Source organism: Trachypithecus francoisi, unplaced genomic scaffold (assembly GCF_009764315.1).
Source record: "Trachypithecus francoisi isolate TF-2019V2 unplaced genomic scaffold, Tfra_2.0 Lachesis_group4, whole genome shotgun sequence".
Taxonomy (NCBI): domain Eukaryota; kingdom Metazoa; phylum Chordata; class Mammalia; order Primates; family Cercopithecidae; genus Trachypithecus; species Trachypithecus francoisi.
The window spans coordinates 57,434,825-57,451,188 of NW_022681469.1; the positions used below are offsets into that span (position 1 = coordinate 57,434,825).

The 16,364-nt window shown below is 39.8% G+C and overlaps 1 protein-coding gene across 2 annotated transcripts in view; it reads left to right on the forward strand.

Annotated features, from left to right (window-relative positions):
* PTPN12 (protein tyrosine phosphatase non-receptor type 12) overlaps positions 1 to 16,364 on the forward strand; it is a 106,926-nt gene that overhangs the window by 78,496 nt on the left and 12,066 nt on the right. For both annotated transcript variants that reach the window (XM_033194503.1, XM_033194504.1), the window contains exons 12-13: positions 4,249 to 4,334; positions 13,115 to 14,085. In XM_033194503.1, coding sequence (XP_033050394.1) covers positions 4,249 to 4,334; positions 13,115 to 14,085 — 1,057 coding nt within the window. The remainder of the gene's footprint in view (positions 1 to 4,248; positions 4,335 to 13,114; positions 14,086 to 16,364) is intronic.

Below are 16,364 nucleotides of genomic sequence, written 5' to 3' on the forward strand. Positions count from 1 at the left end.
GACGTAAACTAAATGTTTGAGAGAAATATCTCCATAGATGAATGGATAAATAGTAAAAAAAACAGATAGAAGATGGATTATCATTCCAGGTAACTTTTTAATACTTTCCTCTTAAGAAATCATGTTTTCTGTCAACTTGTAAATATAGGTGACTCTTTTTATAGGATGGCTGTCTACGGTTGCAGACCATAAATCTTAAAGAAAATGTGGAATCTCAAAAATTGAGAAAAATCGTCTTAGAACTGTGTGGTGGAATAAAATGACTTGAAAGGTGTATTTACTGTTTAGAAGCTATGCTGTGAGAAGTAAAAATAAGTCCCCACTTACTACTTTTCTGACAATTTAGTTAATAGGTAAAAGTTCTGTTTAAATGTTCTGTGTTCCAGAATTATTTTTGTAAAAATCTTAGTTTGATATACTAGTTGGTTAAGACTTCAAAATAAATAATATTTTTTAGAGATATTTACAACTATAGTGACTTCCTGGAATGAGAGATCTAAAGAGAAAATTTATTCTGTAAGCCCGTATCATATTGCCTGAGGATTTAGAAGTACCTTAATAAGCAAACATCTGTTAAGTTGTGCATCATGCCTTTTTATCTTGTATATAAAGGACACCATTACAAGAATTGTTGGCCGGGTGCGGTGGCTCAAGCCTGTAATCCCAGCACTTTGGGAGGCCGAGACGGGCGGATCACTAGGTCAGGAGATCGAGACTATCCTGGTTAACACGGTGGAACCCCGTCTCTACTAAAAAATACAAAAAACTAGCCGGGCAAGGTGGCGGGCACCTGTAGTCCCAGCTACTCGGGAGGCTGAGGCAAGAGAATGGCATAAAGCCAGGAGGCGGAGCTTGCAGTGACCTGAGATCCGGCCACTGCACTCCAGCCTGGGCGACAGAGCCAGACTCCATCTCAAAAAAAAAAAAAAAAGAATTGTCAACACCAGTATTTCAATTCTAGAATGATTAAATAATAGCATTAGTAATTTGTGTTATGGTCCTTTTATTGTGTTTGTATAGTACATTTTAGATGTGATAATGAATTCTGGATTTTTTTTCCCCTAAAATATAATTTTTTTATTTTTAAAGCACCCTGATTTATTATTTATTTTCTTCTGCAGCTGATAATATTCTTAAATATGAGATAATTTGTTTCTTAATGTTTTTGTAGCCTTTCATAAAGCTGCTATATGGAAAATAATAGTACACAAGATAACTTTACAAAGTTCTGTTTAAAACAAGAGAACACAGACTAGAGGCTGTGGTTCATTTCATGCCTATAATCCCAGCTTTTTGGGATGCCAGGGCAGGAGAATTGCTTGAGACCAGGAGTTTGAGACCTGCCAGGGTGGCATAGCGAAACCCCATCTATACAAACCTTTTTTTTTTTTTAATTACCTGGGTATGGTAACATGTACTTGTAGTCCTAGCTATTTGGGAGACTGAGATAGAAGCATTGCTTGAGCCCAGGAGTTCAAGGCTGCAGAGATTTGATCGTGCCACTGCATTAGATTAATTCCTAAAATTCTTTTCCATTTCAAAAGTTGGTGATTGCTTCAGCAAGTTGTATACATGACAAATGTGGACTCAAAAATTATAGATAATACAAGAGAGTCAGAAGATGTAGGTGTGTAGGAGACATTAACTAGGAAATCCAAGAAGAACATTGTGAAGTCCAGTGACCAGGAGGTTTTGTACATGCTGTTTTAGTTACTGGCTCTTTGTTGAGTTGCAGTTCTGCGTTGCCACATTGATTCCTTTCATCAGAGGAAACTCAGTATGTTCTGAAAGCTAATCTCCCTGAGAAGTTCTCTTTTGGTTCTCCTGTTAATGGCTTTGTCATGCTCTTATTCACCCAGAATGAGGAGTTCTTCATGAAACGTTTACTTTGTCACATGTAGTGTTTGCCTAAAATGTCCTTATTGTGTCTTCTCTTTACCCTTCCACCTGTTTTCCTTCTTCCAATCCTCATTCTTTTTTTTGTCAAAATCTTACCAATCCCTCAATGTCATTCTACATTTTACCTTAATATTGTCAACTTACTTTTTCTCAATTATCTTCTTAATATTTTCAACTATAACTTTTTTTTCTGATTTCATAGCTTCATAGTACTGATTATGCCACTTTGGGGCTGTTAGTATTACCCTTCTACTTCTTTTCTGGGGATTTTACCAGACTACATTTTGAAGTTAAAAATAATACCATGTCCTTCTTACATTTTAGTTTCCTCAGCATTGCTGACTTTGTTCAGTGCATTTCACATAGTCCACATTGCCTTACCTGCAGCTCCGAAATCCAAAGAAGACATAGTTTTATTTTTGTGAATTCAATATTATACTCACTTGGCAACAAAATATTTCATTGACATGACATGAGTTTGTTTATGTGTGCTGCAAAAAAAAAGGCCGTTTTATAGATTAGAAACAGTTAAAATAGAGTTTCATATGATTTGCCTTTAATTTTTATTTAACCTACTTAATGCACATTTTGGTACAAAATATCAAGTGTTACAGAATTATGGTTATATCACTAATGGAAATAATAAGCAGATGATCAATAATATGTTGGGGGTACCTTTTTTTTTTTTTTTGAGTCAGAGTCTTGCTCTATCGCCCATGCTGGAGTGCAGTGACATGATCTTGGCTTACTGCAACCTCTGCCTCCCGAGTTCAAGTGATTCTCCCGCCTCAGCCCCCCAAGTAGCTGGAATTACAGACGTGCACTACCACACCCGGCTAATTTTTGTATTGTAGTAGAGACAGGTTTTCACCATGTTGGCCAAGGCTGGTCTCAAACTCTGGACCTCAAGTGATCCACCCATCTCAGCCTCCCAAAGTGCTGGGATTACAGGCGTGAGCCACTGCGCCCAGCCTAGAGGGTACCTTTTTGATGCAGAGTCTTTAAATTCTGGTGGTACCTGAGGATCTGAAACTTTGGCGGCCAAAAGTCCTGATTTGCCTAAGGCATACCAGTTCACACTAGTTGTCTAGGTATAGTAATGCTCCTTTTTCATTCTCAAAAGAGCCCTGATTTGGACAATAAATTATATGGTCACCCTACCTATAGCCAGATATTTCTACACCAAATGCCTTCATTTTGGTGGGTGGCTTTAATTAAGGATGAATGCTGTAAGTCTTATGACGTAACTCTGTTGTTCTGGTCAGGAAGTGAGATGTATAGAACTTCTAATTCATCAGATTATATATAAGGAGATAGGGTGCACTTAAAATTGCTAGAAAGTTGAGATCTCTAGTTTTTTAATTGGAAAAATTGAAGTAACAGTTACAAAGCTGTCATGATGGACATAGCAGAAGTGCCTTTTAATTAAAAACAATGATAACAAAACAAAATGCAACTACAGTTTCAGAGTTCCTTAGTTGATAGTATATGTAAAGATGGCTGTTTTCTAAAATTATCTGGGATGTTGGCAAATTATCTGAGATGTCTTCTGGACATAGCATACCCTAGAATTAAAATACCCTAGCTAGAATAAATATGAGATATGTTGATAGTGAAACTAATTCAAGGCAGTATTTTCATTTTACCGCTCCCCTATTCACAGTTCTAAACCTAAGGTTCTTATACCTGTTTTGACTCTGAAACATCAATGTTGATGATGTTATTGGTCCTCATGACCAGCAAGAACCAAGGATGTTCCTGGGATGGGCTCTGTCTGCCTTTTTGAGGTCCATTTGGGTAGCCAGTGATATAGGAGCTATATTCCCTAATGGATTTGGGCACTTCATATAGTGACAGTGAGAGTAAGGCAAGAAATGGTTAAAATGAATCCTAGGACTACCAGTTTAAAAGTACTAGGTAGTAATGGGGAGTTATAAAAAGATACTCCATAAATGGTATAAGCCTTATTTGTTGGCTTTTTTTTTCTCTCTGCATATATTAAGTTTCTAGTGGTAGTGATGGTGGGGCAGGGGGATGCTACATTCTTTGATCCACATTATCTTGGGGAATCCGTTTTTTTACGGTAGCATTTGAGATGTGTTGAAATGCTGCTGTACACCTTGATCTTCCCAGTAACTGTGATGCATTGTTTTTTTGATACAGTCTCTGCATTGAAGTCTGGTCCTTCAGGCTAAAATATAGAGCTAGAATATAAGACTTTTTTTTTTTGAACTTGGCACAATTGGCATTGTGTTAAGGATTGAAAAGCACGGAAACAGTTTAGTTGAAACATGAGGAGGAAAAATTATTTTTCTTTCAACCTTAGTGAAGTATTTTTTCCCTTGGCAGAATGAAATTAATACTGAAAACATGGTCAGCTCCATAGATCCTGAAAAACAAGATTCTCCTCCTCCAAAACCACCAAGGACCCGCAGGTATTGTATGTCTTTGAACATTTTCTTTAAAAGCATACTTGTTTTTACTCACTGTTAATTAAAATGACAAATTCTGAATATTTCTACATTACTTTTATAACTTTTATTGTCATTATTTTGTTAGGATGTGGCATACATATGACAACTGATTTGTTACTGGTTTATTAAAAATTTGGTTTCATTTTGGATAAAATTTCAATAATATACTGTAGCAGAATGTGGATACTACCATGAATTGACTATAGTTTATGTTTTGATATGTGATATAACTAAAATTTTAGTTATGTCTAAAGATTTCCATTTTTCTCCTGATGACTAAATATGCTTGCCAAAAATTGCATGCATGTTGAAGAAGTGTGAAGATATTTAATAACATTACTAGCAAAGATGAGTTTATTTCTTTAATTTTTCTTGCTTTTCTACCAAGCTCATTTATAATAGTTAAAGTCATATATATTCCTATCTTTCTTTGCCTTCCCTTCTTGTTCAGGGTAGCTGCTAAGTCAGTAACATGGTAGTATGGAAAGAATACAGAGTTAGAAGAAGATAGGTTCAACTCCTTTTTAGCCATTTAGCTCTGGGATTTAGGATTAATTTATTTAATCCTGGGGAGAAGGAGTTAAGTATTGTCCTAAGGATTAAATAAAAAACTATTAGAATATTTTATAATGTCTTTCTTGCACATAGATCTGCCAAAACTTATTGACTTCCCATCAAAATAAAGTCTTTTATACAGGATACACCAATTGTTTCTGTCTTAAAACTTTGGTGAAAGTTGGGTCAAATGGCCTGGGTCATGTCTTAGCACTGAGTTGCTAATTCGAAGAGATCATTCTAATGAAATAATCCCTCTTAACAAAAGAAAAAACCTGCAGTTTCCCTCAGTAACTAAAGGTTTGGTTAGAATCCCTCCACACCACAGGAGCAATTTACTCTCATTTTCACCATGCAGGATTCTAACTGCCTGGGAAGGAAGCTGCTGCGTACAGAAAGAGGAAGTATACTCTGGTATAAAGAGGCTTTTTACATAAATAGGTCCCATTCCAAATTTTAACTTTCGCATTTGCTACTGAATGAACTTCAACAAGCCACTTCTCTGAAAATTCTTTACTTCATTGTAGTGAGATATAGTACTAGTATTCTCCATTGTTAAGAATTAGTGATAATGTATATAAAGCATGTAGTTAAGTGTCGTGGTAGTTATAGTCTCTGGAATACCATTGCATACTTCTCTGAGGAACCTCAGGAAGCCTGTATATAGATGAGGTTAGGTCTCAACATTTCAATGTTCAAGATGTTAACTATGTGCTAACAAAACTTTTAGTAGTTCTTTCCTGTTCGATTTCCACTTTGGTATCTGCCAAAATTGGTTGGCATTTTAGCCATCTGTGGAAGGTAGCCAGTTTGAAACCTGTAAAATATTAGTTCTCTAACTTCTCTGTTCCACATAGGAGCCCTAGGATCTTAAAAGAAACTACTGGCCCTAAAAAAAGGAACATTTTTGCTGCCCTCTTAATTTGGTTTTTGAGATTGAGCCAATGTAGAGGTTTTCAAAGTCTACACTGATATTTATGATTTGTATGTTCTTCTACCTCTAACTATATGTAGCAGCAGTCTCTTCTTAATTTTACAGGAAAAAAAAAAGAGTAGAATACTTTAAAGCATTTTTCCTATACCTGTTCAAAAGTTTGACTTCTGTTACTCTCTAATAAACAAAAAGATAATGAAGAAAAAAGCAAATGAGTATTAAGAAAAAATATTCAACTCAAGACAGATTTTTATTAGGCATACATTCCAGAAGTTTTTTGTGTGTGATTTTATATTACATGCATAGGTCACCTTTTTTCTTCTTCATGTAATGGAGTCAAATGCCAGAAGGTCATCGTGTTTGACAAAGAGAACCTTGTGACTTCTAAGTTGGGATGAGTTTTAGAACTATTGTAAATTGTTCCAACATAACTGAAAATAAAATCACAAAATCATAAGATTGATAAGTAAAACAGTGTATTTTGTTTTTCAGTGTGGCTACAGTAAACACATTAATTGTTTAAAGTACACGATGGGGCCAGGCATGGTGGCTCATGCCTGTAATCCCAGCACTTTGGGAGGCCAAGGCAGGGGGATCATGAGGTCTGAAGTTTAAGACCAGCCTGACCAATATGGTGAAACCCTGTCTCTACTAAAAATAGAAAAATTAGCCAGGCGTGGTCACGTGCGCCTGTAGTCCCAGCTACTTGGGAGGCTGAGGCAGGAGAATCGCTTGAACCCAGGAGGCAAAGGTACCAGTGAGCCAAGTTCGCACCACTGCACTCCAGCCTGGGTGAGAAAGTGAGACTCTGTCTGAAAAATAAAAAAATAAAAATAAAGTACATGTTGGCTGGGCATAGTGGCTTACGCCTATAATCCCAACATTTTGGGAGGCTAAGGCGGGCAGATTGCTCAAGTCCCTATTTACGTATATATAAAAATATGTGTTTTGTGTATATTTTATTTTTATTTATTTTTTTACTTTTTAAACATTTTTGTTAAAAATAAGACACATACACATTAGCCTAAGCATACACAAGGTCAGGATCATCAATATCACTGCCTTCTACCTCCACATCTTGTCCTGCTGGAAGGTTATCAGGGGCAGAAACACACATGGAGCTGTCATCCCCTATGATAACAATGCCCTCTTCTAGAATACCTCCTGAAGAACCTGCCTGAAGCTGTTTAACAGTTAACTAATTTTTTAACAATTAGAAGGAATACACTCAAAATTAACAACAAAAAGTAAGTATATAGCCAGGCGCGGTGGCTCACGCCTGTAATCCCAGCATTTTGGGAGGCCAAGGCAGGTGGATCACCTGAGGCTGGGAGTTCGAGATCAGCCTGGCCAACATGATGAAACCCTGTCTCTACTAAAAATACAAAAATTAGCTGAGCCTCTTGGCAGGCACTTGTAGTCTCAGCTACTTGGGAGGCTGAGGCAAGAGAATTGCTTGAACCTGGGAGGTGGAGGTTGCAGTGAGCCAAGATTGCGCCACTGGACTGCAGCCTGGGTGTGACAGAACAAGACTCCATCTCAAGAAAAGTACACAAGCCAGTAACTGTTTTCTTTATTATTATTATCAAGATTATGTCCTGTATGTAATTGTATGTGCTATACTTTTATATGACTGACAGCACAATAGGTTTGTTTATACCAGCATCACAACAGACATGTGAATAATGCATTTTGCTACAAATTCATGGGAATTTTTCAGCTTCATTATAACTTTGTGGGGTCACCATGGTATGTGTGGCCCATCATTGACTGAAACATCACGTGACTGTACATGTCTTCCAGTAATTTTTTTTTTTTTTTTTTTTTTTTTTTGAGACGAAGTCTTGCTCTATCGCCCAGGCTGGAGTGCAGTGGCCGGATCTCAGCTCACTGCAAGCTCTGCCTCCCGGGTTCACGCCATTCTCTTGCCTCAGCCTCCCGAGTAGCTGGGACTACAGGCGCCCGTCACCTCGCCCGGCTAGCTTTTTGTATTTTTTTCTTTAGTAGATATGGGGTTTCACCGTGTTAGCCAGGATGGTCTCGATCTCCTGACCTCGTGATCCACCGGTGTCGGCCTCCCAAAGTGCTGGGATTACAGGCTTGAGCCACCGCGCCCAGCCCCAGTCATTTTTTAATATTCCAATTCGTTTTGTTTTGTTTTCAGACAGAGCCTTGCTCTGTTGCCCAGACTGGAGGGCAGTGGTGTGATTATGGCTCACTGCAGCCTCGACCTCAGTTGAACCTCCCACCCTAGACTCCCGACTAGCTGGAACTACAGACACACACCACCATGCCTGGCTAATTTCTGTATATATATATTTTTTGGCTCATGGTGTGAGCCACCATGCCCTGCCAGTATTCCAATTCTTCCAGTTCTTAAAACTGAACAGAACTAGGAATGATTGGGCATTTGACAGAAGCCTCTAATATGAAAAACAGAGGAAATGGAGACAATACAGAGTAAAATGAAAAAGATGGGGGAGAAAAGAAACAACAGTCCACTTCTCTCAGTCATTGGGAAATGCTGCAACCGTGAAATAAGACCTGTGGGTAATAAGTAAGAAGCTCTTAGAAATTAAGAATATAGGCCAGGTGCGGTGGCTCACGCCTATAATCCCAGCTCTTTGGGAGGCTTAGGTGGGCAGATCACAAGGTCAGGAGTTCGAGACCAGCCTGGCCAATAGGGTGAAACCCCTGTCTCTACTAAAAAAAAAAAAAAAAAAAGTTAGCTGGGTGTGGTGGTGTTAGCTACTCAGGAGGCTGAGGCAGGAGAATTGCTTGTGGAAGTTATAGTGAGTTGAGATCACGCCACCACTCTCCAGCCTGGGCAACAGAATGAGACTCTTGTCTCAAAAAAAAAAAAAAAAAAGAAAGAAAGAAATTAAAAATATAATACTATAAATTTAAAAATTAAGCAGAAGTTTGGGAAATAGTCAAGGAACTATTTCAAGAAAATGAATAGATAAAGAGAAAGTAGAGAAAAGGAAGTTAGAAAGCAAAACTAGAAGATCTGTCGCTGAACTAATAGTAGTCTAAAAGGAGAGTTGGGAAGAAGAAATGAGCCACAAAAAAAAATGTATTAGAATTAAAGGGCATAAATTCTTTTTTTTTTTTTTTTTTTTTTGAGACGGAGTCTGGCTCTGTCGCCCAGGCTGGAGTGCGGTGGCCGGATCTCAGCTCACTGCAAGCTCCGCCTCCCAGGTTTACGCCATTCTCCTGCCTCCGCCTCCCAAGTAGCTGGGACTACAGGCGCCTGCCTCGTCACTCGGCTAGTTTTTTGTATTCTTTAGTAGAGACGGGGTTTCACCATATTAGCCAGGATGGTCTCGATCTCCTGACCTTGTGATCCACCCGTCTCGGCCTCCCAAAGTGCTGGGATTACAGGCTTGAGCCACCGCGCCCGGCCTAAGGGCATAAATTTTTATATAGAGGGTATATACCCAAGTTTCAAATATAATGGATAAAAATAAAATTGTTAAAAAATAAATATTTTAAAGTAAGTGTGTATTTTAGAGTAAGATAAAATAATGCTGAAATTTGGAGTAAGATTTTTTCAATTAAAAACTTGGAAAATACTCGATTAACAAACCCATATATCATATTCGATATCTGTCAAGCTCTGTTCTAATTGTTGTTCAGATGTTAACTCATTTAATTCTCCGAACTACCCTGTGAAAAAGGCACTGTTGAGGATATATGGGGTTTGTTAATCAAGTAAATCTCTAAAATACTGGTCATGAGGCTAGGCATGGTGTTTCACACCTGTAATCCCAGCATTTTGGGAGCCCAAGGAGGGCGGATCACTTGAGGTTAGAAGACCAGCCTGGCCAATGTGGCGAAACCCTGTCTCTGCCAAAAATACAAAAATTAGCTGGGCATCATGGCGCAGGCCTGTAGTCCCAGCTACTCAGGAGGCTGAGGCAGGAGATTCACTTGAACCTGGGAAGCGGAGGTTGCAGTAAGCTGAGATCGCACCACTGCACTTCAGCCTGGGAGACAGAATGAGACTCTGTCTCAATAAAAAATAAGTAAATAAAATACTGATTATGGAAAAGTGGTCTCATGTACATGTCGGGAAAATAATACACCTCAATTTATATCAAAACTTTATTTCATCCTTTTAAAACTCGTATTTTCTATTTGTATTATGATATGTTCTTAGGATAACCTATTGGTCTTTGTATATGCTTTATAAATTGTAGGAGGTGTCTGCAATTATTTTTTATTTTAGATTACAAAAATTTGATAGCTATTCTTTCAGATTAAGAACCTACTTGCAGGTCAGGTGCAGTGCCTCACACCTGTAATCCCAGCTTTTTGGGAGGACATGGCAGGTGAATTGCTTGAATTTAGGAGTTTGAGATCAGTCTGGGCAACAAGAACATGGCAAAATCACATCTCTACAAAACATACAAAACTTAGCCAGGTGTGGTAGTGCACACCTGTAGTCGCTGCTACTTGGGAGGCTAAACTGGGAGGATGGCTTGAGCACTGGAGGCAGAGGTTGTAGTGAGCCAAGATTGTGCAATTGTACTCCAGCCCAGGTGACAGAGTGGGACTCTGTCTCAAAAAAAAATAAAGAAGAAGAATCTACTTATAAAACTTTAACGGATATAGGAATATCTTATTAGAATTTTGCTGTCGTTGTAGTATGATTGATATTCTGGAGATATTCATTTATTTTCTCATGTCCTATTCTAGGAATATTGGAATATGTCTAGAGAATCTGAACTTCACAGATAAAATTACTTAATTAATTAATTTATTTATTTTGAGACAGACTCTCACTCTGTCACCCAGGCTGGAGTGCAGTGGCGTGATCTCAGCTCACTGCAACCTCCACCTCCCAGATTCAAGTGATTTCTCCTGACTCAGCTTCCTGAGTAGCTGGGATTACAGGCGCACGCTACCATGCCTGGCTAATTTTTGTATTTTTAGTAGAGACGGGATTTCACCATGTTGGTTAGGCTGGTCTCGAACTCCTGACCTTGTGATCCGCCCACGTTGGCCTCTCAAAGTGTTGGGATTACAGGCATGAGCCACCATGTCCAGGCCACAGAGTCTCTTTTAAGGGGAAACCTGGTGTACCATGTGATTACTGCCAATTATCTGGTTGGATAATTAAAAGGTTGATCACCTGGGGAAAAAAAAAAAAAGCAAAAACTCTGGGGTGAGATTCGGTGGCTCACCCCTGTAATCCCAGCACTTTGCAGGAGCCGAGGTAGGCAAATCACTTGAGGCCAGAAGTTCGAGACCAGCCTGGCCAACATAGCAAAACCCCGTCTCTACTAAAAATACAAAAATTAACCAGGTATAGTGGCATGTGCCTGTAGTCACAGCTACTCAAGAGGTTGAAACACAAGAATTGCTTGAACCCAGGAGGTAGAGGTTCCAAGGAGCCAAGATGGTGCCACTGCACTCCAGCCTGGGTAACAGAACGAGACTCTATCTCAAAAGAAAAACAAAAACTTAGGCCGGGCGCGGTGGCTCAAGCCTGTAATCCCAGCACTTTGGGAGGCCGAGACGGGCGGATCACGAGGTCAGGAGATCGAGACCCTCCTGGCTAATACAGTGAAACCCCGTCTCTACTAAAAATACAAAAAAAACTAGCCGGGCGAGGTGGCGGGCGCCTGTAGTCCCAGCTACTCGGGAGGCTGAGGCAGGAGAATGGCGTAAACCCGGGAGGCGGAGCTTGCAGTGAGCTGAGATCCGGCCACTGCACTCCAGCCTGGGCGACAGAGCGAGACTCCGCCTCAAAAAAAAAAAAAAACTTGAATATACAAGCCCTCAAGAAGTTTGCATCATATAAAGTTCTTAAAAAGCAACAAAGCCTGGGCAACATAGTAAACCCTATCTTTTTTTTTTGAGACAGGGTCTCATTCTTTCACCCAGGCTAGAGTGCAGTGGCATGATCACAGCTCACTGCAGCCTTTACCTCCCTAAGCTCAGGTGATCCTCCTACCTCAGCCTTCCTAGTAGCTGGGACTATAAGCATACACTGCCATACCCAGTTAATTTTTTGTATTTGTTGAAGACACACGGTTTTGCCATATTGCCCAGGCTGATTGTGAACTCCAAGTAAGTCACAGTGCCCAGCCTTTCTCTCTCTCTCTCTCTTTTTTTTTTTTTTTTTTGAGACAGTCTTGCTCCGTCGCCCAGACTGGAGTGCAGTGGCGCGATCTCAATTCACTGCCATCTCCACGTCCTGGACTCAAGCAGTTCTCCTGCCTCAGCCTCCCAAGTAGCTGGGACTACAGGTGTGTGCCACCACACCTGGCGAATTTTTGTATTATTAGTAGAGATGGAGTTTTACCACATTGCTCAGGCTGGTCTCAAACTCCTGAGCTCAAGCAATCCACTCACCTTGGCCTCCCAAAGTGCTGGGATTACAGGCGTGAGCCACGGTGCCTGGCCCCCATTTCTTTAAGGAAAAAAATAAAGGCAACTAGAGGGTGTAACCCACCCAAACAAAGGAGTATACCCAGAAAGAGGAAGATGAGACCTGGGAAACAGGAGAATCTGAAACCAGAGAGAACATTAGCTCTGTGGTGGCTTAGGGAACCAGTCAGTAGTCCACACTGGAGCAGGAGGCCAAAAGTTACTAAGAAGGATGTCTGTGGTATTGATAGTTACTGTGTGTGTTTGTCAGTATTGAGACATCAATACCAATCTGCAAGAAAGTTAGAAGAAAAGCTGAGTAACTGATAGTGCATAGAGAGCTAAGCAATCAGAAACCCAAGGCAGTCGTTAGGGGAAAACAAGACATTATAGAAGAAAAGATATGAAATCATGGTGTCATAGATGTGAATAATATCTGCAGTCATATGACTGAGGTAACAAAAAATTACAATGTAACAGTATTGGAAAGATAGAGAAGGACACTTCCACAGTAGGAAGTCAGTAGAAAATGTGTGAAATAGAGATCAAGAAATAACTTTTGAAATAGTCTGAAATACAGAGGTAAATTTTAGAAGCAGCTGTAAAAAAAAAAATAGTTGAAAGTGGATGCCTCTGGCTAACAGGAGGGCTACGGGGCAGAGACTATGTTTTTCATTAAAAGTCTTGCATTAAAAGTCTTTTTAAATAGTATATGTATTACCTTGATGAACATTAAATTTTCTTAGTCTGAAAAATTACAGTTTTCACAACCAGATTCTAATGGCTCTTAATATACTAGTCTTAGCTACATAATTCTCCTGTATCAACTTGTTTAACAGTCTTAAAATGCCCTTTTTAAATGTTTGTTTTTCAGTTGCCTTGTTGAAGGGGATGCTAAAGAAGAAATACTGCAGCCACCGGAACCTCATCCAGTGCCACCCATCTTGACACCTTCGCCCCCTTCAGCTTTTCCAACAGTCACTACTGTGTGGCAGGACAATGATAGATACCACCCAAAGCCAGTGTTACATATGGTTTCATCAGAACAACATTCAGCAGACCTCAACAGAAACTATAGTAAACCAACAGAACTTCCAGGGAAAAATGAATCAACAATTGAACAGATAGATAAAAAATTGGAACGAAATTTAAGTTTCGAGATTAAGAAGGTCCCTCTCCAAGAGGGACCAAAAAGTTTTGATGGGAACACACTTTTAAATAGGGGACATGCAATTAAAATTAAATTTGCTTCACCTTGTACAACTGATAAAATCTCTAAGCCACAGGAATTAAGTTCAGATCTAAATGTCAGTGATACTTCTCAGAATTCTTGTGTGGACTGCAGTGTAACACAATCAAACAAAGTTTCAGTTACTCCACCAGAAGAATCCCAGAATTCAGACACACCTCCAAGGCCAGACCGCTTGCCTCTTGATGAGAAAGGACATGTAACATGGTCATTTCATGGACCTGAAAATGCCATACCCATACCTGATTTATCTGAAGGCAATTCCTCAGATATCCACTGTCAAACTATGAAAACTGTGAGTTTAACACCAAGTCCTTCAACACAAGTTGAAACCCCTGATGTTGTAGATCATGATAACACTTCACCACTCTTCAGAACACCCCTCAGTTTTACTAATCCACTTCACTCTGATGACTCGGACTCAGATGAAAGAAACTCTGATGGTGCTGTGACCCAGAATAAAACCAATATTTCAACAGCAAGTGCCACAGTTTCTGCTGCCACTAGTACTGAAAGCATTTCTACTAGGAAAGTATTGCCAATGTCCATTGCTAGACATAATATAGCAGGAACAATACATTCAGGTGCTGAAAAAGGTAATAATACAGTGTCAAATACTTAAATGTCTACTATGTGCCAGTCACTGTTTTAAGCACTTTAGCTTTATTGATTTATTATGTTTTATTCCATACTATACCATAGAACCTATAGCAAAATCTGTCTTAGATACTAATTTTTTAATATAAGCTTTTAATTTATTGTTAACAATTTGATCACATTATATTACTGGGTGTTTCTAAAATATTTTAGTAGTTATAACTGGATAATTTATTTTCTTTTTCTTCTCTATTATAGATCTTACTGTTTTTGTATTGGTCAAAAATTTATCTGACTGAATAATTAGAAATAATTTAGGGAAGAATCACTTAAAATAACAGTGGCAAAAATACTGTAGAATGTCTTGGTTGGCCATATAATGTCACCCATGTTTCTCCTAAATATCTAGTAATCTTTTTACTGTTCCTTTAACTACAGATTACCTTTTTGTGTTTGTTTGTTTTTACTATCTTCACAAATGCTTCCAAATAGGGCTGTTTCCAACCCTGAGTTTAACCCAGGAACAATACTGCAAACTGCTCAATAGAATATGGGCAGTTTAATTCATTCAGTAGTGACTGGGCTATGTGCATACCTAGTCATCAAAGCTATTATTTAAAGAATTACTATTTTTTTTAGCACTCTTAGCATTTCAAGATAATGCATGCACTCAATTCCCAAAGTGTATTATTGCTTCTTGAAACTCTAGGCCGGGCGCGGTGGCTCAAGCCTGTAATCCCAGCACTTTGGGAGGCCGAGACGGGTGGATCGCGAGGTCAGGAGATCGAGACCAACCTAGCTAACACGGCGAAACCCCGTCTCTACTAAAAAATACAAAAAACTAGCTGGGCGAGGTGGCGGGCGCCTGTAGTCCCAGCTACTTGGGAGGCTGAGGCAGGAGAATGGCGTAAACCCGGGAGGCGGAGCTTACAGTAAGCTGAGATCCGGCCACTGCACTCCAGCCTGGGCAACAGAGCGAGACTCCGTCTCAAAAAAAAAAAAAAGAAACTCCTCTTTGATCTGCTCAAAGTAATGATGGCTTCCATCTTAAACAGACCCTAAAGTTGAGAGTAAACATATAAATTTTACAGCTATTTATTGATATATTATCAGTGGTCACTTACCTATCAGTGAACTTTGGTAGTGACACATACAGACTGCTATTTGTACTGTGACCTTGAAATATATATATGTATATACATATATATATATTTTTTGAGACAGTCTTGCACTGTTGCTCAGGCTAGAAACCTCCACTTCCCCGGTTCAAGCGATTCTCCTGGTTCAAGCGATTCTCCTGCCTCAGCCTCCCAAGTAGCTGAGATTACCCGTGCCTGCTACCATGCCCAGCAAATTTTTGTATTTTTTTGTAGAGTCAGGATTTCAAAATATTGGTCAGGATGGTCTCGATATCTTGACCTCATGACCCGCCCACATCGGCCTCCCAAAGTGCTGGAATTACAGGCGTGAGTTACTGGCACCCTGCCTTGTTTTTAGTTTTTTGAGACAGAGTCTCACTGTCACCCAGGCTGGAGTGCAGTGCCGTGATCTTGGCTCACTGCATAAAACCTCCGCCTCCTGGGCTCAAGCAATCTACCACCTCAACCTCCTCAGTAACTGGGATTACAGGCGTGCACTACCACACACAGCTAATTTTTGTGTTTTTAGTAGAGACGGGGTTTTGTTATGTTTGCCAGGCTGATCTCAAACTCCTGGCCTCAAGTGATCTGCCCACCTAGGCCTCCCAAAGTGCTGGGATTACAGACGTGAGCTACCACCCCTGGCCTTGAAAGATTATTTTCTATTTCTAACCCATTATACGCCACCTATACTGTAGTGCTTTTGTTTTCTCTAACTCACATATACTGTATTTTTTAACTTGAGAGAGTGTATTTGGTAGAATAGATGACAGTCTTTTTGAGACGGAGTTTTGCTCTTATTGCCCAGGCTGAAGTGCAATGGCGCCATCTTGGCTCACTGCAACCTCTGTCTCCCGAGTTCAAGCGATTCTCCTGCCCCAGCCTCCCGAGTATCTGGGATTACAGGCATGTGCCACCATGCCCGGCTAATTTTTTGTATTTTTAGTAGAGATGGGGTTTCACCATATTAGCCAGGATGGTCTCGATCTCCTGACCTCATAAAATCCACCCGCCTTAGCCTCACAAATTGCTGGGATTACAGGCATGAGCCACCGTGCCCAGCCATTTAACAGTCTTAAACTAGTTGCTTAAATTACAGAATTCTCTTTTCTTGATTCATCTTTGTTTTATTTGAAGGA